The following is a 26,516-nucleotide window of genomic DNA, read 5'->3' as shown; positions in this document are numbered from 1 at the left end:
CGGCATTTTAAGCGTCATGAAATAAAGGAAACCCAAAGGTACTCATGAAACATTAGTAATGTGATTAAGGGTTACAGTGTAGAGCACGTTCGTCAATCACATTAGGTCAGCAGTGATTCCAAGTGAAACCTATTTCAAGGCCTTTGTGATTGGTGCTGCAACATTTCCCTTGTGTATTCTCAGAGCTTGTGACCAGGCTGTTTCCAAGGTTACACTGCTGCTCGTTGTTATGAAATGCTGTCTGCTTTAATTTAGAATCCTTTGAAAGACTTAGACAGGCAGTTCTATGCAATAGCACTCTTGCCTCCGAGTCACAAGGTTATGGGTTTGAGTCCCATTCTACAGACCAAATCTAGGCTGACACTACAGTGCAGAACTGAGGGATCGCTGCATTGTCAGAGGTGCTATCTTTCAGATGAGACATTAAACCAAAGCTCTGTCTGCCCCTTCGGGTGGATGTAAAAAAAATCCCTTTGCGCTATTTCGAAGAAAAGCAGGGGCATTCTCTCTGGTGTCCTGGCCATTATTTATCCCTCAACCAACCTCACTGAATAAAAAATAGATTACCTGGTCATTATCACAATGCTATTTGTGCGATCTTGCCACACGCAAATTGGCTGCCGCATTTCCTACATTACAACATGACTAGAGTTTAAATGTAATCCGTTGGCTTTAAAGTACTTTGGGAAGTCCTGAAGTGAAAGACGCTGTGCAGGTGAAGGGTTTTGATAAATGAAGTTTGTTTAAATTCTCAGTTCATAAGGAGAAACTTTTATCACTGGCAAGAGGATCGACAGCCAGTGGACACAGATTTAAGAAAATTGGCAAAAGAGCCAAAGAGGCGATGAGAAATATTTTTATGTGGTGAGTTCCTATGATGTGGAATGCACTGCTTGAAAGGATGGTGGAAGCAGGTTCAATAAGGACGTTCAATTGGAATTGGATCAATAGTTGAGAAGGAAAAAAAAAATCAGGGCTATGGGTAGAGAGCAAGGGAGTGAAAAGCAAAAAAAGACCTCGCATTTATATAGTGCTTTTTGCTACCACCAGATGTCTCAAAGTGCTTTATAACCAATTAAGCACTTTTTGAAGTGTAGTCATTGTTGGACTTTGGAGAAAGCAACAGTCGATATGTGTTCAACAAACTCTCACAAACAGCAATGTGATAATGACTAGATAATCTAGTTGTTGATTGAGGGATAAATATTGGCCAAGACCCCAGGGATAACTCTCATACTCTTTGAAATAGTGCCATCTTTTACACCCACCCACGCGGGCAGATGGGACTTTGGTTTTAACATCTCACCTGAAAGATGGCACCTCCAACAGTGCAGTGTTCCCTCAATACTGCACTGGACTGTCAGCTTTGATTTTTGTCCTCAAGTCCTGCAGTGGGCCTTGAACCAGGAACCTTGTGATTCAGAGGCGAGTGTGCTACCAACTGAGCCACAGCCAATACAAATGGGACTAATTTGATAGCTCTTTCAAAGAACCAGTACAAGCATGATGGACCAAATGGCTTCTTTGCATGCTGTGTGATTCTATAATTCCATAAGCTCTAGTTTCTTCTTTCTAATCACCCTGCTTGCGTGGGAGTGGAGCACTTGAGTTGCAGGTACCATCTGGTCAAATGGGGTAGCCTGGACAGTGGCACATGCTCCAAGGCACAAGATGGACAGCCAAGTTACCCTTCACCTCAAATAGTGTGGCCAAGGTAGCACTGGGTGCCAGCTGACTTAAACAGTGGGTGATGCAGTTACCAGCAACTTTGGGCAGGAATGCACTGGATGCTGTCAGCTACTTTGCATGGTTTGAGCTAGCTGGCATTGGGTGCCAATGTTTTGACCAGGATTGTGTCAGGTGCTAGCTCCTTCAAGCAAGGTGGGCTGAGTGTGTCAGCGAGCAGGTGTTCTAAGGATGGCATGCTCCCTGGCATTGGCACTTATTGTTTGAGGTCGAGCATGCAGGTTGGTATCAGGTATCTATTTCCTAACCTTGAATTGGCTATACAGCACTCCATCCAGTCTATGCTCAGGAGCAACATTTGGGGTTTAAAATTTCAAATAGCACCACACTAAAGTTCTGTTCAAAGTTTGATGCTCATTAAAGTAAGAAATCAGTGGAATTAAATTAAATTTTTGATTTCTCACTTAGTAAAGAGAACATTCTATCGAGGTGTAGAGAATATGTCGAAATACCCCCAAGAAATTTTAACCTTTATCCCTTTTTTCACCCCCTCATTCCATCCCCAATCTTCCTCTGAAGCCATTAACTTCTTACCGGATCCAGTTCCACAAATACTATTTGCCCCACCCTGAGAACTCACTGTTCTTGTGTGAGCCTGAACAGTGTGTGTTGGGCGGGCCATTGTACCACGGGGGCTTACGCCGCATATAGTCTGATCCTGTCCTCATTTTCATTCTCTCACATTAAAGTCTTTCTGGTGGACATTGCTAAACAGAGCCCCAAGAGTCTTGAACCCAGCTGAAGCTTCCCAACTCCCACCCTGGGTAAGATCATTTTGTTCACATATTGGAGGTCAAAGCTGGGGCCTTCATAGGCTGCTTGGCACAACTGCTTCCTGATTTCAAAGAAATCTAGTTTCCTCTGTTGAAGAAATAAAGACTTTTTCTCTTCTTCAGTTAACACTGTGGGATCTTTTTATATGTGTCTGAGATGGCAGACAAGCCTTGATTTAACTTAGTGTCATCTGAAAGACAGTGCAGCACTTCCTTAATAAAATAAATAATATTGACTTGGATTTCTATAGTGCCTTTCATGATCTCAGGTAGTCCCAACATGTTTTATAGCCAAATATTTTTGATTTTGAAGTGTAGTCACTGTTGCAATATAGGAAATGTGGCAGCCAATTTACACACAGCAAGGTCCCACAAACAGCAAAAAGATAATAGATTGATCGTCTGGCCATTTTTCAGTGACATTGGTTGAGGGATAAATATTGGCCAGGACAGTGGGTGGTGAGTGGTGAAACCCCGGACCATTCTGCAAAATAATTCCATGGGTGTTTTATGCCCACCTGAGAGGGCAGACGCAGCCTTGGTTTAAGGTCTTTTTTGAAAGATGGAGCTCTGACAGTGTAACAATCCCTCAGTACTACAATTGGATTATGTTCCTATGTCCCTGAGTGGGACTTGAACAGGCAACCTGTTGGCTGAGAGGGAAGAGTGCTACCATTGTGCTGGCTCAATCATGAAATCCTTAGCAATTGTATTCTCTGTTTTAATGTGGTCCCTTTCTCCGTCCATTCTTGTTTTGGGCTGGTGACACTTATCCCAAAGGCAACAACTGGCCAATAACTACATTATTTGCTTCGCACAGGAGCAGGGACCAAATGGAACATATTCCCCCTCCTCCATTGGACTGGAGCCATGTGGCAGGTATCAAACCCTTCCTGGAGGGCTGTGTCAAAAGGTGCCTCAAGGAAATCAGATGTCCAGTGACTTGGAATAAAGTGAGACAACTGACGGCAACATATATCATTTACCTGGGGACATACTATAGCAAACTCATCCAACAGGTACAGAACTTTTTACCTACATGCCTTGTCTGTGTGCATTTGCTTCCAGTTGCATGACACTTACTCCTGTAACACTATTCCTTGTTGCATTTTTCCTTTCCTTGTCACAATCATGCTTGTCACGTTATTTCTGTTACTTTTTTGTTTGGTACAGTATGGTTGTGATAGAGGTTATGTTTTTGGAAAGTGATTCCCTCAGGACTAGGAATCCAGAGTCTCTATAGCATTTGGAGAACTTTAATTCAGTTTTGAAAAAAGTCGAAAGTAAAGAGCTGTATATGTAAATGGTGGGATTGCTGAAGAAAAGACAACTGGTTCGCTAATGTCTTTTAATGCCTCCCATATCCGGTCTGGCTTATGTATGATCCCAGTTCCACCCAACCTACTAAGCCCCTCAGATGTATCAAACTGCTAAGGCCCACCACCACTTTCTCAGGGCAACTAGGATGGGCATTATTTGTTGCCCCTTCCTACATCTCAAGAATAAATTTTGAAAAAAAAATTACTCCTAGAAAGAACTTGCATTTATATAAAGTCTTTCATGACCTCAGAATATCTCTAAATGCTTAACATTACATTTGAAGTGTACCCTCTGTTCTTATGCAACCAATCCGCAATTCAACAATGTGCCACAAATAGCAATCAGTTAAATGGACCCATCCCCTTTTGGAGGCATTGGCTATGGGATAAATATTGGCCAGGACACCGAGGAGATTCCTCTGCTCTTCTACGAATGTTGCTATGGGTTCCTTATGTCCACTTGAGATGCAGCTGGGGACTCGGTTTAACGTCTTATCTGAAAAACGGTGTTCAACAGCGCAGTCCTCTCCTCAGTTTTCCATTGGAGAATCAGCCTGGATTATCTGCTCAACTCTTTGATGTGGGGCTTGAATCCATAAGCTCCTGACCCAAAGACGAGAGTGCTTTCAACCTGATTGAGTTCTCCACACCTGGTCATGAGAGTTGGTGGTGCCCTTGCCTACACATGTTTTAGATTGCCCCACTTCTGCCTCTAACCTAAATGGTCTTATTAGGAACCAACTTCAGGATTCTGCTGCTTCCAGATAATTTGAAGTCTACATTTCAATGTATTGCTTGTAACATGGACACTGCACTATCTTGTCACTGCTGTATTTTCTGGCCTCCTGCCATTTTGTCTCTGTCCCTAGGCTGCTCCCCTGCCCACCAATTTCTTTGGGCAGGTGTTTTTTTTCATAGAGCATATTCTCAGAGATATGGTGATCAGAGTAATTCAATCTCATAGCTCAATTGGACCCCACTGTCTAGCCAAATGAACATTAAGGTGCTCTGGCTGTCGCCTTGTGTTTCTCTGACATAGAATGAGATGGCCTGACTTTCTCCTTGTTTGAGTCTTACACATGGTGAGATGCTCTGGGTGCCTCCTTACACCGGTCAGACACATAGTGAGATGCTGTAATTTTCCCCTTGTCTGAGTCATACATACGTGTTTATGTTTTCACCATGTCCTCCTGATACTGTTCTCTCTTTAATTTTCCACAGCCTTCCTATCGGCCAGTCGAGTGTTTGGAAGAATTGGAGCAGTTTTGCTCAGAGATGTTGATCCCATTCCTTAGCCTGCCAGCGTTAGAGAACATGTTTGAGGACCTCAGGTAAGCTGTTGTTTCCTTTGGAACTGTGAAATCCCTACCATTTATGCAGCCTGACTAATTGTTCATGTTCAGCTGGGTTGAAGTAGGAGTGAAAGATGGATCAAAGATTAAAGTTTGTAGGATGGAGCAACAGCATTGAACACATGCTGGGGATGGGGTGATGGTGTATCATAATTCACAAATGAGTTAGTCATAGAGCTGCCGCCTAACCCAAAATTTGCATGATACCATGCACTCCAGAATGTAGCCCCTCCATATAAATCTGTAACTAGTAGGTTTTCTCACCCACCCCTGAGTTTTACTAGCTCAGCTGGACAGCTTATATTTGCTACAGCCAAGGATAGCATTCATGATTAGTTATGTCCCAACTACAGCCCAAGAATGAAATGATATCCTTGCAGTATTGTCCTGGGCAACCCAGAAGAAGTGTGTTCTGCCTTCAGAAATCCCATTACAAGCCAGGTCCTGGATTTTAATGAAAGGTTACTGAAGAACTTTACCTTTGTGGGGAGCAGGTATCTTTGTATTGCTGAAAAAAAGAGACATGCTGTTGAAGCTTTTCATCTTGCACTCATCAGGGCAGATCACAAGAATGCCAAATTTCAAAGGGAGCAACAATTTATACTCTACAAAAAAGGTGAAATGCCTGAACTGTCAGCCTGGCTTGCTTGCTAGAAGCTACATATATTCATATGCAGAGACTTGTCCTCTGCCCTGATAAGGCAAAAGGAACATGTCCAGGCATTGAGCCTTTTTTGAATTAAACAAAGTGTGGGGACAGTTGTTCTCTGGTGCATTCTCATGGCAATGCCTCGACCAATCTGAGTTAACTTGCCAACCAATCAGCACCCTTTTCTCACGCAGTATAAATTGTTGCTTCCTTTGAAATTTTGCATTCTTGCATCTGTCCTGATGAGTGTAAGATGAAAAGCTTCAACAGCATGTCTCTTTTCTCCTTTTCAGCAATAGTCAAGTACCTTTGTGTTCCTCATTGTTGATTTTATGTGCAAACACATTAACGGAACTTCCCTCAACCTTCTACTTTCATTCTCCCCTGTAAAAGCATTCTTTCTCTAAGAATGAAAACTGCCCGGGCCTCACCCCTGGATCTTGTGGTCTTGGAAAACCCTTCCTGCACAGTTGGTGGTGGCAAGGGTAGCATCCCTGCTAGGAAGGAGCAGCCATCTGTCAAGGAATTGACTCAGGTCAACAGGACATCAGTCATTTGGAAAGGGGACCAGGAGATCTAGCTGTAGAACCCTTCCATAGCATTGCACGTAGAATCCTGGTATTTGTGTGTTGGACAATGCTGGACCAGAAGGCAGATAGCATCTACTTCTTTAAGAGTAATCCTCCTGGTTTACTTAATCTAGGCCAGGAGATTGCTCCCTCAGGCTACTCATTTAACCCCGTTCAGATATCTCACTGCAGATACTCTCCCTCATCTCTCAGTTCAATATCACGAGTGGAGTATCCACTCAGAAAGTGATCAGGATGTTATTGAGAGTTGGAGGACACTATCTGACCTGATCTTGCAGCCCCATTCCCCTCAATTTATTGACCTATAGCTGGCACAATATCAGTGTGTGACTAGTTGCTGTTATCTTTCCTCAGGTCACACTCTGTCCTGTGCAACCCAAGGTCCTGTTATCCCGGGCCTGAGACCATCCACAGTCTGGTATCGCTGGGCTTCGCAGGGGGAGAACCACCCCTCAGCCTAGTGGGGTCCAAATCTCCTTTTGCATTCCTGACCGCTTTGCTTTATCTGCTGAACACCATCAGCAGTGTACACAAAGGCTTGGCAGAAAAGGTAAGGCATTTTCGTACATGCATTAATCATGGCTGTCTTATCAGCTAGCAGATGGGTTTCTCTTAGGACTGTCATGGAGCACAGTAAGAGATGGATTTGTTTTTGTATTTGGGTGTGTGTGTCTTTTAAACAGCTTCTGTTTCCCAACCCCATCCATTTTAGAAATTGGTCCCTTTGTGCTTCCCCCACACTATGCCCCATGTCTGTTAATTCTTCTAGGAAGGTCAAGTTTTAATCCTGGCTCTATGTTTAGCCCACTGATCTCAGTCGGTGTCCATCGGCTAGGGAGGGGGAAATAAGCCCATCCCTGATGCCACCCAGCAACCCCTGCTGGAAGTTTGCACCAAATCCTGTTCACCAACCACCTCTGTGCTCGCTAACCTACATTGGGCTCCCGGTTCAGCAATGCCTTGATTTTAAAATTCTCAAGAGTCATAAAATGATACAACACAGCAAGTGGCCATTTGCCCCATCGTGCCTGCACCGTTTCTTTGAAAGAACTATCCGAATAATCTCACTCCCCTGCCCTTTTCCTATAGACCTGTAAATTCTTCCACTTGTTCATTGTGTTCAAATCCCTCCAAAGCCTCATCTCTTCCTATCTCTGTAACCTCCTCCAGTCCTGCAACTCTCCCAGATCTCTGTGCCTCTCTAACTCTGGCCTCTTGCATATATCTAATTTCTAACTAAGGTAAAAGCAAAGAACTGCGGATGCTGGAAATCCAAAACAAAAATACCTGGAAAAACTCAGCAGGTCTGGCAGCATCGGTGGAGAAGAGCACAGTTGACGTTTTGAGTCCTCATGACCCTTCAACGAAACGTCAACTGTGCTCTTCTCCACCGATGTTGCCAGACCTGCTGAGTTTTTCTAGATATTTCTGTTTTTGTTCTAATTTCTATCTTACCGACATAGGCGTCCATGTCCATAGCTGCCAAGGCCCAAATCCCTAGTTCCTAAATCTCTTGGACTCTACTGCACTGTTCTCCTTTAAGACACTCCTTAAAACTTAGCCCTTTCAGCAAACTTTTGGTCGCCTGTCCTAATACCTTCTGATGTGGCTCAATGTCAAATTTTGTTTGATAACACTCCTGTGAAGTATTTTGAGATGTTTTACTATGTTAAAGGTGTTATATAAATGCAAATTGTTGGTGTTGTTCAAGCCTCACTGTTTCCCTGGTCTAGAGACTCTAACCTTAACGCTGTCATCTGAGGTACAGGCCCCACTGCAGCCCTATTGTTAGGATGTATATTGGGGAGAACAAAATCACAATAGGTGTTGACATTGTCTGGAACTGAATGGTTTTGCTGACACCCATTAACACAATGCAAATATAAATAATGTGTAAAGCACGAGAATTCAATAGCAGCATGAGTCATTGTATTTGGGAGAATAGGGAGTGAAAAATTCAGTCAGCTCCCCTTCATACTGTAATCCCTGCAAGGACAAGCCTTGCTCCAGTTCCTTTGCACTGATTACCAGTCTCCAAGTGTAAATAACTATGAGGGACAAGCGGGGAGCTGCTTCAGCTATCCGAAGGCAGTTTGGCCGGTGGTGATAGGGAGTGAATGGAAGCTGTTTCACAAGGAAAGGATTTTAGAGAGAGGTGGTTTGCGGGGAAGCAAGCAAGCATTCCTTATCGGGCAACCACAAACTGCAGCTGAGTGTTTCCTAGTCACTTAGTTTGGAGATTGGTCATTAAGGCAGCAACAGGCTAGTAACACATCACAGGAGCCCCAACTTTGATCACCAATAACCGTGGCATGAGCCTGGGCTTTCCTGCAGTGCCACATCAGCCATTTAACTGCTGAGCTGGAAGGGGAGCTCCTTGTTAAAAGGTGCTTCATGTCTGCGGGGCCCACCTGTTGTGGACTATTGTACATCTTAGGCCAGTCACTGAGATATTCATCATTACAGCCAGGTTTCTCACACGTCATGTGCTTCAATGTGGTGTAATTGAGCAATCGATTAGCTTTCTGTAATAGCTGGATGTATAAATTTACAGTGCTTCATCAGTAACTCTTTCAAGTACAAACCCATTTCCATCTGTTTCAGATGAAATTACATTGTTTCATAGTTTGCCATTGTGAGATTTGAACTCTTCGATCTTGGGGTTACAAACCCAGTACCATAACCACTTGGCTATTTAGGCCAAGCTCGTGCTTCATCAGTAAGCAGTAGTTATTAATGAATGTTACTGATTGCACTTAAATCAAGACAAGAGATGACACTTCATTGATCTCCCTCTTGTCTAATCACATGATTGATAGAATAATTGGTACTGGTTTGTTGTTCTCACTGTCTGTCCCTCCCCTGAACAAAGTTAATATTCTTTGTCCTACACTCAAATAGACAAGCAGCTTCTGGGTAAATGCAGCAATTCATGCTTTGCTTGTTATGCCCTCATCTGTCTACATGAAATGATGCACTAAAGCTTTGGACGTGTTCTAGTTGGACCCCATCTGGAGTACTTTGTTCAGTTCTGGGCACTGCAGTTCAGGAAAGATATATTGACCTTGGAGTGGGTGCAGTACAGATTCACCAGAATGATACCTGGGCTAAAAGAGTTCAATTATAAGCACAGGCTACATAGACTGGGCTCGTATTCCCTTGATTATAAAAGATTAAAGGGTGATTTAATGGAGGTGTGTAAGATGATTAAAGGAGTTGATAGAGAAAAGAGAAAGACTCTAAAGGGAGTGTACAGAATGAGGCAGGGTAACCTCAGAATTAAAGCTAGGCCATTCAGGGGTGATTTCAGGACGCATTTCTTCACAAAGTGGAAATTTGGAACTCTTTTTCCCAAAAAGTACTCGGGGTGTGATGAGGGGCGAAGGCCAATTGAAAATTTCAAAACTGAGCTTGAAGTTTTTTTTCTTAGGCAAGGGTAATAAGAGTTACAGAGTCAAGGCAGGTAAATGGAATTAATACACAGATTGGCCATGATCTAATTAAATCATGGAGCAACCTCCATGGGCTAAATGGCTGCCTCCTCTCCCTATGATGTGAGCCATTAGCTGGCACCTCCCCTCGGTCCTGATCTATGTTTCCTGCCATTGACCTGTTTCTTCACACACTTTGTTTGCAGTGCTCCACCATTTTGTACAGCAAAGGCCTGAGGGATTACCTGGTCCACAGCTGCAAGGGGACCCCACCAATAAACCACCGGTCTGCCTGGTTGCTACGTCACGAGTTCCATTTTCAGCACTTCGTACTTCAACTCGTGTCCAAGACAGTAAGTGGCCCTGCTTGTTGCTTCAGACATTGAGCTTGTTTAATGCACTAGAACCAGCATATTGCATCCCTCACATCTGGAGGGCGAGGTTTCATGGCCCCACTCCAGGGATCTGAGCCCATAATCCAGGCAGACACTGCAGTGCAGTATTGAGAAAATGCTGCACCAAGGACCTATGCGCCCCCCTCAAAAGATCCTGCAGCACTATTTCAAAGAAGAACAGAGAAGTCATCCCTGGAATCCTGCCCAATATTTATCCCTCAACTTAAGCTAACTAGTCATTTATATCTATGCTGTTTTGGAATCCTGCTGTGCACAGACTGGCTGCTATATCTACCTACGTGACAGCAGCGACTGTGTGCTTTGAGACATCTTGAAAGGTGCAATATAAATTCAAGTTTATTAGCCCAGACCACGATTAAAGCTAACATATGTTAATGCGCAATTCATCACTTCAAATTGCCTTCAATATTTGTGACAGACCTGTAACCATCAAATATTAAGTACTCAAAATTCTCTGTCCAGACATAACCCACTTTTGGGAGAACGATCTTGGTGACTGTGCTCCTGGATATGTTACCTCATTTGAATGAACTGTGAAGGCGTCACTTTGCTTATGCCAAAGGTCGTAATGTTCACTGGATTACTTGCAAATAACTCTTAACTGTATTGTAGATTGTGTTTTGGCCAAATCCTCAAAGAAAGAGGTCCAAAGATGTACTCTGAACTGTTCAATCTTTCTCCCAAACCAGCAGAGTCTTCCTTTCACCCCCACCAACTCTACCCAGCGTTCCTCCCCAACTCGCTCTGACACCTATCCACTTTAGACTTGCCATCTCCATCCTTCCAGTTTCCATCCCTTTAAATTCCCTCCCTACACCGCCCCCCACCCCCTCCTCCCCCAACCCTCCAGACTTCCCTTTCCAATTATAATATTGCAGTTCTTCAAAACAATATAAGGCTCTTTCACCCTTTCAGGTTGCTCTCAGCCCTCAAGTTACACGACAAGCTCCACTCTATCACTATGTTGCTATGACATTGCTAAGGCAGCTGCTGCCAGGGAGTGAGCATTTGGCCCATGATTTGCTGTCGAAATTGGTCTTTAATCAGGATTTGATTCCGTAAGTATCCCTGGTGTGAAAATTTGGTCGATATTTCTCGTAAGTACTTTTCTATTGTTTCACTTAGTTCTAAGCCTGGAATGCTCGATGAATACACCCTTTCCCTGGATAGCACGGTGAAATCTGTTTGGGCTGTTGGGTCCAGTGCACAAAATTAATGTAAAGAAAGAGAGAAAGTCTTGTATCTCCATAGCGTCTTTCACAACCACAAGTCACATTTCAAACATACTGTAGGAAATATGGCAGCCAACTTGTGCAAAGCAAGCTCTCTCAAACATCAATGAGAAAGTGACTAGATAACCTGCTTTTAGTGATGTTAGCTGAGGACACTGGGGAGAACTTACCAGCTCTTTTTCAAAATAGTGCTATGGGACCTTTTATATTCAAATGAAAGGCGAGATGGGGCCTTGGTTTTAAAGTCTTATCTGAAAGATTGACTCTCAGTACTGCACTGGAGCGATATGCTAGATTATGTGCTCATCTCTGGAGTGGGACCTGAACTCTCAACCTCAGTGATAAGAGTGCCACTCTCTGCGCCATGGTTGATCCTAAATTTAACACTAAGTTGGAAATGTCACTAAGTAACCATAAAGAACCGTTAGTGTAAGATGTGGAAATGCCAGACCAACTGCATGGTGTCAATCAACTGAGGTGGTTACTGAGTCAGGAACTGTGCAGCAAGTTCTATTTTGCATTTAACGCATTCTGTTAGTGTTTGGTGTGGTCCTGTACAGGGAAATTCACTATATATTTAACCTAAGGTTTGGCTGACTCCCAGATGCACTTGAAAGGGTAGCGTAGAAGGAGCTTTACTCTGTGCCTATCCAAGCTAAAATGGCTTGATGTAGGTGGGTATCTGACCGAGATGGGAAAAAAAAATGTTTAGTCTCCCAATATAGACATCCCTTTCCTCAATGATCAGAGTTTTATCCATAAGTACATTGTGTTGTACGTACAAACATACGAATTAAAGAGCAGAACTGGGCCACTTGAGCCTGCTCCGTCATTCAGTATCATGGCTGATCTGATTGTAACTTCAACCCCATATTCCTGCCTGCCCCGATAACCTTTCACCCCCTTGTTAATCAAGAATCTATCTAGTCCTGGCATAAAAATATTCAAAGTCTCTGCTTCCACTGCCTTTTGAGGAAGAGAGTTCCAAAGACTTATGACCCTCTGAGAGAAAAAATTTCTCATCTCTGTCTTAAATGAGCAACCCTTTTTAAACAATGACCCCTAGTTCTAGATTCTCCCACAAGAGGAAACATCTTCTCCACATCCACCCTGTCAAGGCCCCTCTTTATCTTAAAGGTTTCAATCAAGTTGCCTCTTACTCTTCTAAACTCCAGTAGATACAAGTTTAACCTGTCCAACCTTTCCTCACAAGACAGCCCGCCCATTCCTGGTACTAGGCTAGTAAACCTTCACTGAATTGCTTCTGACGCATTTATATCTTTCCTTAAATAAGGAGACTAGTTCTGCACAGAATACTCCAGATGTGGTCTCACCAGTGCCCTATACAACTGAAGCATAACCTCCTTACTTTTGCAATCAGCTCCCCTCTTAATAAACATTCTATTAGTTTTATTAATTAGTTGTTGTACATGCATACTATCCTTTTGTGGTTCATGCACTTGGACACCCAGATCCCTCTGACGTTCAAAGCTCTGCAATCTCTCACCATTTAGATAATAGGCTTCCTTTTTATTATTCCTGCCAAAATGGAAAATTTCACATTTGCCCACACTGTACTCTATTTGCCAGATCTTTGCCCACTCACTTAATCTATCTATGTCCCTTTGTAAATTTTTTACTTGCTGTGATTACAGTGTGGGGCGCATATTGCGTTTACAGTGTGGGGCGCATGTTGTGTTTACAGTGTGGGACGTGTGTTGCGTTTACAGTGTGGGACGTGTGTTGCGTTTACAGTGTGGGACGTGTGTTGCATTTACAGTGTGGGACATGTGCATGCAGTGTTTACGGTGTGGGGTGTGCGTGCAGTGTTACTGTGTGGAGCGGGTGCAGTATTTACAGTGTTTGGTATTTATACTGTGTTTGCAGCGTGGTGTGTGTACAGCGTTTGCAGTGTGGTGTGTACTCAGTGTTTACAGTGGGGATTTATACACTGTTCACAGTGTTGTGTATGCCGTGTTTACAGTGTGGGTGTATACGGTGTTTACAGTGTTGTGTATGCCATGTTTACAATGTATTGTGTATGCTGCATTTACAGGGAAGGTAAATCTGGTGGTCCTGAAGCAGAAGATCTTTGCAACATTCTCCAGCTTGGAGCAGATGGAGACACTTCAGTAAAAGTTCATTTTAACCCAACTCGTGGAACATTGCTGGGAGCAGCCTTCAAACAGCTGCCCACCATCCGTGCCCGCTACTTGGCTCACTTTGCTCACCTCCAGTGTGCCATCTTACGGTCCCAGGCATTCTATACAGGCCAGAATCACTTGACCCAATCAGTGCTTCTCCCCGAGATGACAGGTCCCCTTCTGCCAGCTGATTGGGCCTTCCTGCCCCTGATCAACCTGTATGACCAGGTGAACCGAGAGGAAATGAAGGGCAAGATGGTAGACTCGCTTCCAGCTAACTTAGTGGAAATGGTGACCTGCAGTCTCCAGTGGGCACTACTGCTGGAGACCTGGCGAGATGAACTTTTGCAGGGCCTGCCCCTGGCTGCCAAACTGGCAAGGCTTGTATGCGTATTCCTCACAGGCAGTAACCTGTTTCTAGAGCCAGGCATTCATGACAACCTGACAGCCCTCTTGTTGATCTACTGTCAACAGAAGAAGATGAACACCTTAGACCTGAGCACCCCACTCCCAGGACTGGCTTCCTTTCACGATCTTTACATTAGCCTCCTTGAGCAGTTTGAGAGTGTCTCGTTTGGCAACCAGCTCTTTGGCTGCTTTCTTCTGCTGCCCTTGCAGAGGAAGTTCAACACCCAGCTGCGCCAGGCTGTCTTTGGGGAGCACGTTAGCGTATTGCGGACACTGGGAGTGCAACTGAAGCAGGTACACAAACAGTTTCCATCGATTTGAATACTTAGAGGTTTCCAATATTTGGCTCCCACACGGGCCAGTGCTGAGTCCCTCAGCATGTCAAAATAGGCTGGATCAATCGATAGTCTAACGATGGCTTAACTATGTGTATGTGGTTGGTTGGGGACCTGGGTGGTGTGGTGGGTTGGACACTTCCTTCTTGCATCAGGAACATGGGTTCAAATCACCCCCAAACTGAGAGGGATGAAAACCTCTATTTAATGGCTTTGAGCACATATGAATTGATTTTGAACATCCTCATTCTCAATACTTGTGAGCATAAGGGTCCAACATATAATTAACTTTAAGATTGGGGCTGAGGCAGATAACTGGGGCAAAGTGGAGGAGGGTTTACCTGAGATGCTGACGTACATCTTGCTTATCCTGGGAGATTGGTGCTGATACTGGGTGCCTGACTTGATATTCCTCACCTTAACGCAAAACTTATATAGGGAAAATTCGGCTGATGGTTTGTACAAGTTCTCAATGCATCACATTTCGAATAAAATTAATTGAGATTGTCATGGGGAGATTTAATAAATGTTGATAAGGGTAAAGTGTTTTGATAGAATAGAAAAAGGAAAAATGGTTTCCGCTGACAGGAGGGTAGGTAACCAGAGGATTTAGGATATTTGGTAAAATAACCAGGAGAGGAGATGAGAATTCTTTTTACACACCAAGTTATTATGATCTGGAATGCACTGTTTAAAATGGTGGTGGAAGCAGATTCAATAATAACTTCCAAAGATAAAAAGGAATTAGATATTTACATGATAAAGTAAAACATTGCAGGACAATGGGGAAAGTGTGGGGGAATTGGATGTTCTTTAAAATGATGGGCCAAATGGTTGTCTCCTTTTGCTGCATCATTCTATAGAAAATGAAAGAAAAATTGCATTTATATCACACTTTGAATGTACTAAAACACCCCAGCACACTTCACAGGAGCACTAGCAGACAACGTTTGACAAAGAGCCACATTAGGAGATATTAGAATAGATGATCAAAAGTTTGGTCAAAGATGAAGGTTTTAAGGAACATCTTAAAGGAAGAAAGAGTGGAAGAGGCTGAGAGATTTCGGAAGGGAATTCCAGAGTTTAGAGCCTAGAGAGCTGATGGTGGGATGTCAGTGGCGGAGGAATCAAAATCAGGATACTCAAGGTCAGAGTCCTTGGAGGGTTGTAGGGCTCGAGGATGTTAAAGAGGTGTGGAACGCGAGGCCACAGTGGGATTTGAATATGTGAGTGAGAATTTTAAAATTGAATCTTTGCCGTCCTCCACAGCAAAGAGGTGATGTGTGAAACCCCTGAGGTTGCTTGAGAAACTGGTCTGCTCACAATTTTCAACTTGTGCAACATTTTGTGTATCAAAATAGCTGCCAATCCCCTTGGAAAATTACACCCATCCCGCTGAGACTTCCCTGGACCTGCTGCGACAGTACTTCAAGACCTTGGTGACAGGTACCCTACGCCTCAGCTGGTGTCCCGTGCTCTACGCAGTGGCAGTTGCTCACATCAATAGCTTCATCTTCTCGCAGGAGGCTGTCGATGAGGTAAGGCATCATCTGACTAAACATTTTCTGCAATCAGTGCGAATGTTGAGGGAACACAAGGAGGTGATGCATTTTTGCCGAAGAGATGGGGAAAGGTAACACATACTTAATGACACCATTCTAAAGAGTGTGCAGGAGCAGAGAGACCTAGGGGTTCATGTGCATAGATCTTTGAAGGCCGCAGGACATATGGAGAGAGTCGTTAGCAAAGCATATGGGATTTTGGACTTCATAAATGAGGTATTGGGTACAAAAGCAGGGAAGTTATGCTGAACCTGTAAAAAGCTCTTGTTAGGTCACAACTAGAGTATTGCATCCAGTTCTGGTTACCACACTTTAGGAAAGGATGTGAGGGTCCTTAACAAAATGGCTCCAGGCTTGCAGGAGTTTGGCTACAAGGTTAGGTTGGAGAAGCTTGGTCCCAGAGGACTGGAAAAGCATTAATGTAACTCCTCTGTTTAAGAAGAGAGTGAGGCAAAAGACAGGAAATTACAGGCCGATTAGCCTGACCTCGGTTGTTGGTAAGATTTTAGAGTCCATTATTAAGGATGAGCTTTCAGAATACTTGGAAGTGCATGGTAAAATTAGGCAAAGTCAGCATGGTTTCATCAAGGGGAGGTCATGCCTGACAAATCTGTTAGAATTCTTTGAGGAGGTAGCGAGCAGGTTAGACAAAGGAGAGCCAATGGATGTTATCTACTTGGACTTCCAGAAGGCCTTTGACAAGGCGCCACACAGGAGGCTGCTCAGTAAGATAAGAGGCCATGGTGTTAGAGACAAGGTACTAGCATGGATAGAAGATTGGCTGTCTGGCAGGAGGCAGAGAGTGGGGATAAGGGGGTCCTTCTCAGGGTGGCAGCTAGTGACTAGTGGAGTTCCGCAAGGGGCAGTGTTGGGACCACAACTTTTCACTTTATACATTAATGATCTAGTTGAAGGAACTGAGGGCATCCTGGCTAAGTTTACAGATGAAACAAAGATAGGTGGAGGGACAGGTAGGAACTGAGGAGGCGGGAAGGCTGCAGAAGGATTTGGACAGGTTAGGAGAATGGGCAAAGAAGTGGCAGATGGAATACAGCGTGGGGAAGTGTGAGGTCATGCACTTTGGTGGGAAGAATAGAGGCATAGCCTATTTTCTAAATGGGGAGAGAATTCAGAAATCTGGAGTGCAAAGGGACTTGGGAGTCCTAGTCCAGGATTCTCTTAAGGTTAACTTGCAGGTTGAGTTGGTAGTTAGGAAGGCAAATGCAATGTTGGCATTTATTTCAAGAGGACTAGAATATAAAAGCAGGGATGTGCTACTGAGGCTTTATAAGGCTCTGGTCAGACTACATTTAGAATATTGTGAGCAATTTTGGGCCCCGTATCTCAGGAAGGATGTTCTGGCCCTGGAGAGGGTCCAGAGGAGGTTCACGAGAATGATCCCAGGAATGAAAGGCTTAACATATGAGGAACCTTTGAGACTCTGGGTCTATAATCGATGGAGTTTAGAAGGATGAGGGGGGATCTGATTGAATACTGAAAGGCCTGGATAGAGTGGACGTGGGGAAGATGTTTCCATTAGTAGGAGAGACTAGGACCCAAGGGCAAAGCCTCAGAGTAAAGGGAAGACCTTTTAGAACAGAGATGAGGAGAAACTTCTTTAGCCAGAGAGTGGTGAATCTATAGAATTCATTGCCACAGTAGGCTGTAAAGGCCAGGTCATTGAGTGTGTTTAAGACCGAGATAGATAGGTTCTTGATTGGTAAGGGGATCAAAGGTTACGGGGAGAAGGCAGGAGAATGGGGTTGAGAAACTTATCAGCCATGATTGAATGGCGGAGCAGATTCAGTGGGCTGAATGGCCTAATTTTTGCTCCTATGTCTTAAGCTGAGGTTTTTCTCTTTGGATCAAAGGCAATTCAGGGGAGATTTGATCGAGGTCTACAAGGTTATGATAGGTTTAGGTTTGGTAGACAAAGGAAAGCTGTTCCCATTAGCTGATGGTACATGGACTAAGGGACAAAGATTTAAGGTTCTGGGCAAGTGATACAGGGGATACATGAGGAAGAATCTTTTTTATGCAATGAGTGGTAACAAGCTGGAACTCGCTGCCTACAGAGTGCTGGAAACAGAAATGATCAATGATTTCAAAAGGAAATTCGATAGATACATGAGGGAAATAAACTTGTGGAGCTTATGGGGGTAAAATTGGGGGAATGGGACTGATTGGATTGCTCTACAGAGAATTGGCATGGACTCGAAGGGCTGAATGGCCTCCTCCTGTGCCATGGTGACTCTATGACTGGGAAGAAATTGAAAATTTCAAGACTTGAGATGGATAAGTTTTTGGTTGCCACAGCCCTCATGCTGCTGAAACACTTGACATTACTTTTGTCACCTCCACTCTTGGCCATTCCAATGCTCTCTTTTCTGATCTCCTTGAATCTTCATGAGCTTTAGCTCGTCATAAATTCAGCTGGCCATGTCCTAACCCACACCAAATGATGCTAACCCATCATCCCTGTACTCACTGAGCTACAATGACTCCCTGTTGCCTCACATCTCCAATTTAAAATTATCATCCTCCTGTTCAGCAAGGATATTAAGGATTATAGAGTTGATCTCCAGATCAGTCAAATTTTCATTGAACGGCAGAAGATGCCTGAAGGATTAAGTGGGCTCCTCCTGTTCCTATGAAGAATTCCACGTAGTTGCCCAGTGGCCAAAGATTGCCCAACCGATTTGGCCTCAAAACATTCAGGGCAAGGAGGCTGCAAGCTTGTTACATCTGCACATAATTATGTGATCCCAGCCAGCGTAGTGGCGTCGGGGGCACAACCACCATTGGCGAAAGAGGAGTGAAATAATCAGCCAGGGTGCATTCTCCTCATCCCTAACCAATCATAGTTTTGGGAAGGCTGGGGTGAGAACAGGATATTGCTCAGCTATGGTGCCCCCACAGTCAAACAATCGGTGTAGGTTGGTTACTTGGGTGAGATACTGGGTGGCTGTTGTATCTGTGGACTCAGCAACTTTATGAGAAGGGACAGAAAGCAAATCCTGAAAAATACCTGGCACTAAGCAGATATGCTCGCCCCCTCATCCTCACACATGGACCCACAATTTAGTTCTGAATTGTAAACAGTACTTCTGGTTAAGATAGCGCAATGAAGCTAAATTTAAAAGGTCATGTTATTCATCAAAGTCTTTGACCGTACCTTTATTACATCCCACCACTCCCCCCCACCGCTTACAAATGCACAACTTGATTAAGTCTAGTCTCAGTGACATAAAAACAGAAAGTGCTGGAAAAACTCAGGAATGGCAGCATATGCGGACAGAGATATGGAGTTAGCGTTTCGAGTTGGAGTTCTGAAGAAGTCATATTGGACTTGAAACATTAACTCTGTTTCTCTCTCCACAGATGCGGCCAGACCTGCTGAGGATTAAAACACTTTCTATTTTTATTTCAGATTTCTACCATCCACAGTATTTTGCTTTTATTTTAGACTTGGTGATAATGGCTTACTGGGCTGTTACTTTATCCTTCAAAAGAGTGACTGTGGTAAAGAAAGAACTTGCATTTGTTTTTCTTTTAAATGAGGTGTTACATTGTCTATCCTCTCAGGTGGATGTTAAAGATCCCATAACACTATTTTGAAGAAGACCAGGGGAGTTCTCCCCAGTATCCTAGTCAATATTGCTCCCTCAGTCAACATCACAGGAACAAATTGTCTGGTCATTATCACATTGTTGTTTCTGGGAACTTGCCGACTGTAAATTGACAGCTGTGTTTCCTACATTACAACAGTGATTATACTTCAAAAAGTACTTCATTGATTGTAAAGTATCTTAGGAGGTGCTGAGGTTGTGAAAGGTACTGTCTATCTTTTCTCTGCTCACATAGGGAACTGCTGTTCTGAGCTTGCTGGTGATTGACAGCTAACTATTACACCTTAAGTGCCTGTCAGAGCTGATCCTGACTGCACCTGGTGCAGTTGGATAGAAGGTAAAAGCTGGTACCCCTATCCAATTTATTTTTCTTCTTGTCTATCTAATCCCACATCTCTCTCTTCCATGTACATTCTGAGGTAGATTGGATTCAAAGGCTACAGGCCCAGTCTGATCTCATGCAGAGCAAACCATTGGCATAATATATAAATCATTTGTACCTGTGACATCAACAACTACTTGCATTTATATAGCAACTTTAACATCATAAAATGTCCCAATGTGCTTCACAAGAGTGTTATCAAGCAACTTGACACTGAGCTACATAAAAAGCTATTAGCACAGTGACCAAAAGTTTGGTTTTATGATGTGGCTTGAAGTAGAACAAAGAGAGTTTAAGGGAGGAAATTAAAGCTGCGAAGCTGGGCAGCTGAAGGAATTGGGGGATGGACAAGAGGTTAGAATTGAAGGAGCACAAAGGTTTCGAAGGCAGGCTACAGCAAAAGGGAGGGACAAGCCTGGTGTGGGGAGGAACAGGTGCATTTTGAACAGGGCGATGAGAATTTTAAATTTGAAACTTTGCTGGACTGGGAGTCAATGTAGGTGAGCGAGCACAAGAGTGCAGGGTGAACAGGACATAATAAATCTTCAGGCACCAGTCTGAGTAGTTTAAAGGACAGGGTACTAGGATTTGGCTGGTGTTTGTCAGCCTATTGCCCCAAGAGGCGATAATGCCTCCAGGAAAGGAGGCAAGAAATGGAATTAAAATTGAAAGCAGTGCAGAGGGGAATTCATTCTGTGATAAATTAACTGCTTAAGAGTCAGCTTTAGACCTGCAAGTAAGGTGGCAATTAACCTCTGAAGGCGTCCCCCTGAAAGTTAGAAGTGTTTATGGCTCTCGATCACCAAGTCAGCGTAATAGTTCCTATTAAGTAGCTCATTAATTACCCTTGAGTTATAAAGATTCCCAAGAAATAAAGTGGCCCTCATTGCCCTTCAATCTTTCTCTTCCCCCACACTCTTCTGGTGTTAATGGCTAGTCAGCACTTTCCATAGGTAGAAGGCACCTGTCATGAAAGGAAAGAAAGACTTGTATTTATACAGCATCTTTCCTGGCTTCAGGATGTTCCAATGCGCTTTACAGTCAATGAAGTATTTATTGAGGTGGCGTTACTGTTGTAAAGTAAGAAACATTGCAGTCAATTTGCACACAGGAAGCTCCCACAACAGCAATGTCAATGATGATCAGTTGAATCTGTTTTAGAGCTGTTGGTTCAGGGATGAATGTTGGCCAGGACACCGGGAGCAACAACCCTGCTCCTCTTCTAAATAATATCATGGGATCTTTTACTTCCATCCGAGAGAGAACAAACAGGGCTTCAGTTTAACATCTCATCTGCAGGATAGCACCATTGACAGTGCAGCCCCACTTTGGTACTGGCCTGAAGTGTTGGCCGAGATTTTGTGCTCAAGTCTCTGGAATGGACCCAGGGCCTTCAGAGGCAAGTGTGTGAACTGAAACCCAAGTCTTTGTTTACTGCAGTATGTGAATTATAGTGGCTCTTGTATCTTAACAAATATTTATCACCGTGCCAACAAAATTCAAATAGATTTTCTGGTCAATACCTCATTGCTGTTGTGGAAACTTGTGCATAAATTGACTGCCTCATTTCCTACATCAGAGCAGTGACTACACTCATTGACTGTCAAGCACTTTGGAATATCCTGAGGTCATGTAAGACATTATGTGAATGTAGATTCTTTCTTTTTTCTTGCCTTCCTGACGTCACTAAGGATGTCTTAATCATCTGCAATTGTTGTTTCTCATACCCCAAAATTAGTAGATGAGCGCCTTCTATTGGAGTAGCTTTAACCGTCTGATCTGAAATGTGTGCGCAATCTGGATGAGCTTGGTTGCACAGCACAATCTGTCCTTACATTGGCCATGATGTTCAGGAAGGCTGCAGGGCATTGGAATGGAACAATGTCACAAAGGTGCAGCCGAGATACTCTATTCAGTTTAAGGTTTGAGATTTTTGGGACAGTGAGGGAATTTTCCTTCACATCTACTGTGTTTGAGCTGGGACTCCTTATTTCTGTTGATTCGGTGCCTGAAATGGTGGGTTTCTGTTACCCAATACTAACGCATACAATATAACATATAACCAATAGAGGTCTTTAAAACTAGGAAGGGGTTGGGTAGACATAGAGAATATGTTTCCACTTGTAGAATAATTCAAAACTAAGGGTCATAAACAAGCTCCAATAAATTCAATAAAGCATTCAGGAGAGATTTATTTACAGTGAGTATAGCTAGAATGTGAAATTCGCTGTTGCAAGGAATAGTTAATGCATAGATACCATGAAGGAGAAACTAGTACATACTAACATGCAAATTAGGAACAGGCATTGGCCATTCAGCCCCTCGAGCCTGCTCTGCCATTCAATAAGATCATGGTTGATCTGATTGCTGTCTCGCTGCCACTATCCTGCCTACCCCCCGATACCCTCTGATTCCCTTGTTAGTCAAGAATTTGTCTACCTCTGCCTTAAAAATATTCAATGACTCTGTTTCTACCACTCTCTGGGGAAGATTATTCCACGGGCTTACAACTCTCTGAGGAAAAAAAAGTTCTCACCTCAGGGTACTTCTATTTAACCTGTGCCCCCTAGTTCTGGTCTCTCTCACAAGGGGAAACATCATTTCAGCATCCACTCTGTCAAGCCCCCTCAGTGTCTTATATGTTTCAACCGGATCACTCCTCATTCTTCTAAACTCCCTAAGGATACCCGTCCAACCTGTCCAACCTTTCCTCATAAAATAATCCCTGGATCCTAGAATTCAGCTGAGTGAAACTTCTTTGTACTGGGACAGTTTGGCTAGGGCACAGCTAGTTCTGGAGCACAAGTTTTCAGTAACACAGCCAAGATGTTGTCAGGGCCCATAGTCTTTGGTGTTTCCGGTGCCTTCAGCCATTTCTTGGGTATCACGTAGAGTGAATCGAATTGGCTAAAGACTAGCACCTGTGCTCCTGTGGACCTCAAGAGGAGGCCAAGACGGATCACTTGTTCCATCTGGCTGAAGATAGTTGCAAACACTAGAGCCGTGTCTGTTGCACTGATGTGCTGGACAATCCCATGATTGAGGATGGTGAAATTGTTGGGCCCCTTCCTCTCTTTAACTGTTTAATTGTCCACCACCATTCATGACTGAATGTGGCAGGACAGGCAGGATGTCTATTTTTGTGCTGTATATTCTATGTAATCTGTCACCTTGAGCACAAAATTATTAATAAATGCAAAATTTTGTTAGGAACTGCTGGCCTATTCAATCGAACAATACTTCAGCCTTGAAAGGATTCAGAATGAAATGTAATCTTTGCGAACCAGAAGTCCTGGCATATTATCAGGGTGAGATTCAGCATTCCACAGGGATTAGATGTCTTGCATCATCTCTAATGCAGAAATAAATTAGGTGCACGTACAGCTGAAACCTGAAAAATGCATCGGTGCTTTAGAAAGATATGTAAAGTTTAGGCCAGGGTTCCTGCATACTGCAGATAAAGCAGTCAATTTAAAACACCATCACAACACATCAATCAGTATTTTGGGCTAAATCAGAACAGCAGAAATAGCACTTGACTAAGAAGCAGTAACTTGGTCAAAAGTGATTAGCTTTCTAAAGTGTGCATGGTCACATCCCTGGATTACAGTATAAGTGTATTTATAATGTAAGGATTTTGTACCGGGATTGACATCAATTATACCATAACTAATAAGCGAACTGATGGACTTCAGCCACATCAGTTGGGCTTTATTGTAATCACTGATTGGAACGTTATGTTTGTTCAGCCAGTCACAATGAAGATTAAAGTCCAAGAGACTAGCAGCTGATTTACAATATGCCAAAATATTCATTGAAATGCTTGCGTGTTTAGTTATAATAAGTTAAAGCAGTTAGTGTACTGTAGTGTTTCAAACTTTGATGGTGTGCATCATATCATACAGTTTTCTGTAGTGATGTTTTGTTTTGTTTGCAGGTGTTCGATGCTGCCAGAAGGAGCATGCTTCGAAAATCTTTCTTATTAACAGATGAGGTGGGTATTTACCTGTTTTTATTTCAGATTTCCGGCATCTACAGTACTTTGCTCTTACACCTTGGGGAATAGTGGGTACAGAATTAAGTTTCTTCTAGGCAAAGCATACTGTTTTATCCCTGTACAAACAAGGCCCACTGTTCTGTCCTAATACAAGACCTTGGTCAGATCTCACTTACAATATTGTATCCTGTTTTAGTTTCCTTGCATGGTGAGTAATATTAAGGGTCTTGAAAGGGTGCAGATGAGGGCCACTAGACTCATTCTCAGTATAAAGCATCTTAATTATCAAGATAGGCTAAAAGAGTTGGGACTCTACACTTTAAATACATGTAGGCTTAGGAGTGATCGGATCGAGGTTTATAAGATGATGAAAGGAATAGACAGTTTGCGTGGATAGGTTGTTCTAATTAAATAGGTTAGGGAGGAAGGGATCACAATTTTAAATTGTATAAGGCTAGATCTAGATTAGATATCAGGAAGTAGTTCTTGTGGAGAATAGTGGAGCTCTGGAACAGCTGCTTTCTTGTATGGTGGTCAGTGATTTGTTGAGTTCCTTCAAGCAAAAGCTGGATCTGCATCTGGCTGGGGCTAAGATCATTGCTTTTGCCTCTTCCAGGAGATTACGAGGCTTTCAAGTGGCATGGGATGTCTACAAGACATTCACCACTGTGGGAGACATGCTGGATAGTCCATAGATTTTATTCCCTTCCATCATTGTTTGTACATTTGGAACTCCTACCCTCTTATAGTGAGGTGCAGTGTATCTCAGCACGCTTGAGAGCAGTTCTTGCACAAGCTTTGTAGATTGGGGCCCCTCTGGTCTTGCTTAACATTGCTGTGGCCTCTGAGCCAGATGGTTGTAAGTTGCCATCCCGCTTCAGAGACACAAGGACAAAATCCAGGCTGACGTTCCAGTGTGATGCCGAGGGAATGCTGCATGGCCAGAGGTGCCGTCATTCAGATGATGCTTTAAAACGAAACCCCATTTGCCCTCTCAGATGGATTTAAAAAGATCACATGGCACTATTTTGAAAAGGAAAGTCTTTGCCAACATTTATCTTTCAACACTGAAGAAAACAAAAACAGATTACCTAGCCATTGTTGTTGTGAGATTTTGCTGTGCACAAATTGGCTCTCGCTTTTCTGACGTTACAGCAGTGACTATGCTTCAGCCTTGTCTATAAAACCCTTTGAAACATCCTGAGGTGGTAAAAGGAATAAATGCAGATTATTTCCTTCTTTCCTGTCTAGGTACTAAGAAGGCATCTGCTTCACTTCAAGCTGCCCAACGTGGAATCGCCCTGTGGGTTTGACATGTATGAGGAGCTGCCCCTGATGAGACGCAGGTGGATGCAAAAAGTTCTTGGGGATCTTCTAAATCCAGAGACAGGGCCGGAGGCAAAGTGACAGGCAAGGAGCTGGCACCTGGGAGGTGGGAGAGAAGCAGCCATTTACAGGGAAGACCTCCAGTTCTGTGGGTGCCTTTTGACTCTCAGGCAGGTGAGGCCAACCCCCACAGAAAGCGAAGTCCACACGTAACTCGGTCTGAATCTTGTACATGAGCAGGATCAGGAGACGGCTGAGAAATGGCGCCTCATCTGGTTATCAAGAGAAGGTTTTAATCTGCAGTCAAAGTAGACCCTAACAATGGAATACCGGTTGTGTGGGTCATACAGGAGGTGCCTCCCCTTTTCGTACCACCCCGCCAAATTCACCAGAACAGGTTTTACCTTATACGAAATGCTCCTGCCGAACAGCAGCAAGTCCGCAAGCCAGTGCTGTCTTGCACTACTGACGTTTTAAACTGTGCCACGGATTGGGTGGGCCAGACCTGTACTCACTCAGAGATGCCGCATTCAGTAACCAAAGAGCCGATTGCCCATTTTGAAGTAGAGTGAAGATTTCTGGAAAGGGCGGATGAACTTTGTGGCTACAGTTTCACCGAGGAAGATGAAGGCTTCCTGTAACAGCCTGGCACCTTGTGAATTGTGCAAATTGTGCTGTTAAAACCTCTGTGGATGCAATTGCTTGGTGTTAAGGCAGTTGACATGGTTTTACATCTGCTGTATGAACTGTGAGCTGCAAGTCCAATGTACATTACTATGGAATAAATTATGCAACCCGTGTCTTTCAATATTTAGGTGTGTATGCATTGGGACATGGCGGGGGATGGCCTGGGAAAGGTTTAGATCAGTCGGATACAGGGTCCAAGGAAGTTTGTTTTGAATCATTTGTTGTGCCTCAGCTGGAGTAATAGTGTTTAACTCTGGGCACCATGCTTCCAGAAGAATGTCAAGATCTTAGTAATAGTGTTTAACTCCGGGCACCATGCTTCCAGAAGAATGTCAAGATCTTAGTAATAGTGTTTAACTCCGGGCACCATGCTTCCAGAAGAATGTCAAGATCTTAGTAATAGTGTTTAACTCCGGGCACCATGCTTCCAGAAGAATGTCAAGATCTTAGTAATAGTGTTTAACTCTGGGCACCATGCTTCCAGAAGAATGTCAAGATCTTAGTAATAGTGTTTAACTCTGGGCACCATGCTTCCAGA

General features: G+C 43.6%; 1 protein-coding gene across 2 annotated transcripts in view; it reads left to right on the top strand.

Annotated features, from left to right (window-relative positions):
* rpap1 (RNA polymerase II associated protein 1) overlaps positions 1-26,093 on the top strand; it is a 106,064-nt gene extending 79,971 nt beyond the window's left edge. For both annotated transcript variants that reach the window (XM_041215157.1, XM_041215159.1), the window contains 9 exons: positions 3,340-3,538; positions 5,060-5,169; positions 6,784-6,979; positions 10,067-10,213; positions 11,192-11,334; positions 13,565-14,354; positions 15,757-15,933; positions 23,906-23,962; positions 25,217-26,093. In XM_041215157.1, coding sequence (XP_041071091.1) covers positions 3,340-3,538; positions 5,060-5,169; positions 6,784-6,979; positions 10,067-10,213; positions 11,192-11,334; positions 13,565-14,354; positions 15,757-15,933; positions 23,906-23,962; positions 25,217-25,372 — 1,975 coding nt within the window. In that variant the 3' untranslated portion in view covers positions 25,373-26,093. The remainder of the gene's footprint in view (positions 1-3,339; positions 3,539-5,059; positions 5,170-6,783; positions 6,980-10,066; positions 10,214-11,191; positions 11,335-13,564; positions 14,355-15,756; positions 15,934-23,905; positions 23,963-25,216) is intronic.
* The last annotated feature ends 423 nt before the right edge of the window (positions 26,094-26,516 follow it).

Source organism: Carcharodon carcharias, chromosome 20 (assembly GCF_017639515.1).
Source record: "Carcharodon carcharias isolate sCarCar2 chromosome 20, sCarCar2.pri, whole genome shotgun sequence".
NCBI classification, from domain to species: Eukaryota; Metazoa; Chordata; class Chondrichthyes; order Lamniformes; family Lamnidae; genus Carcharodon; species Carcharodon carcharias.
The sequence above is the reverse complement of the archived record's forward strand: the minus strand, read 5'-3'. Positions and strand labels throughout refer to the sequence as shown.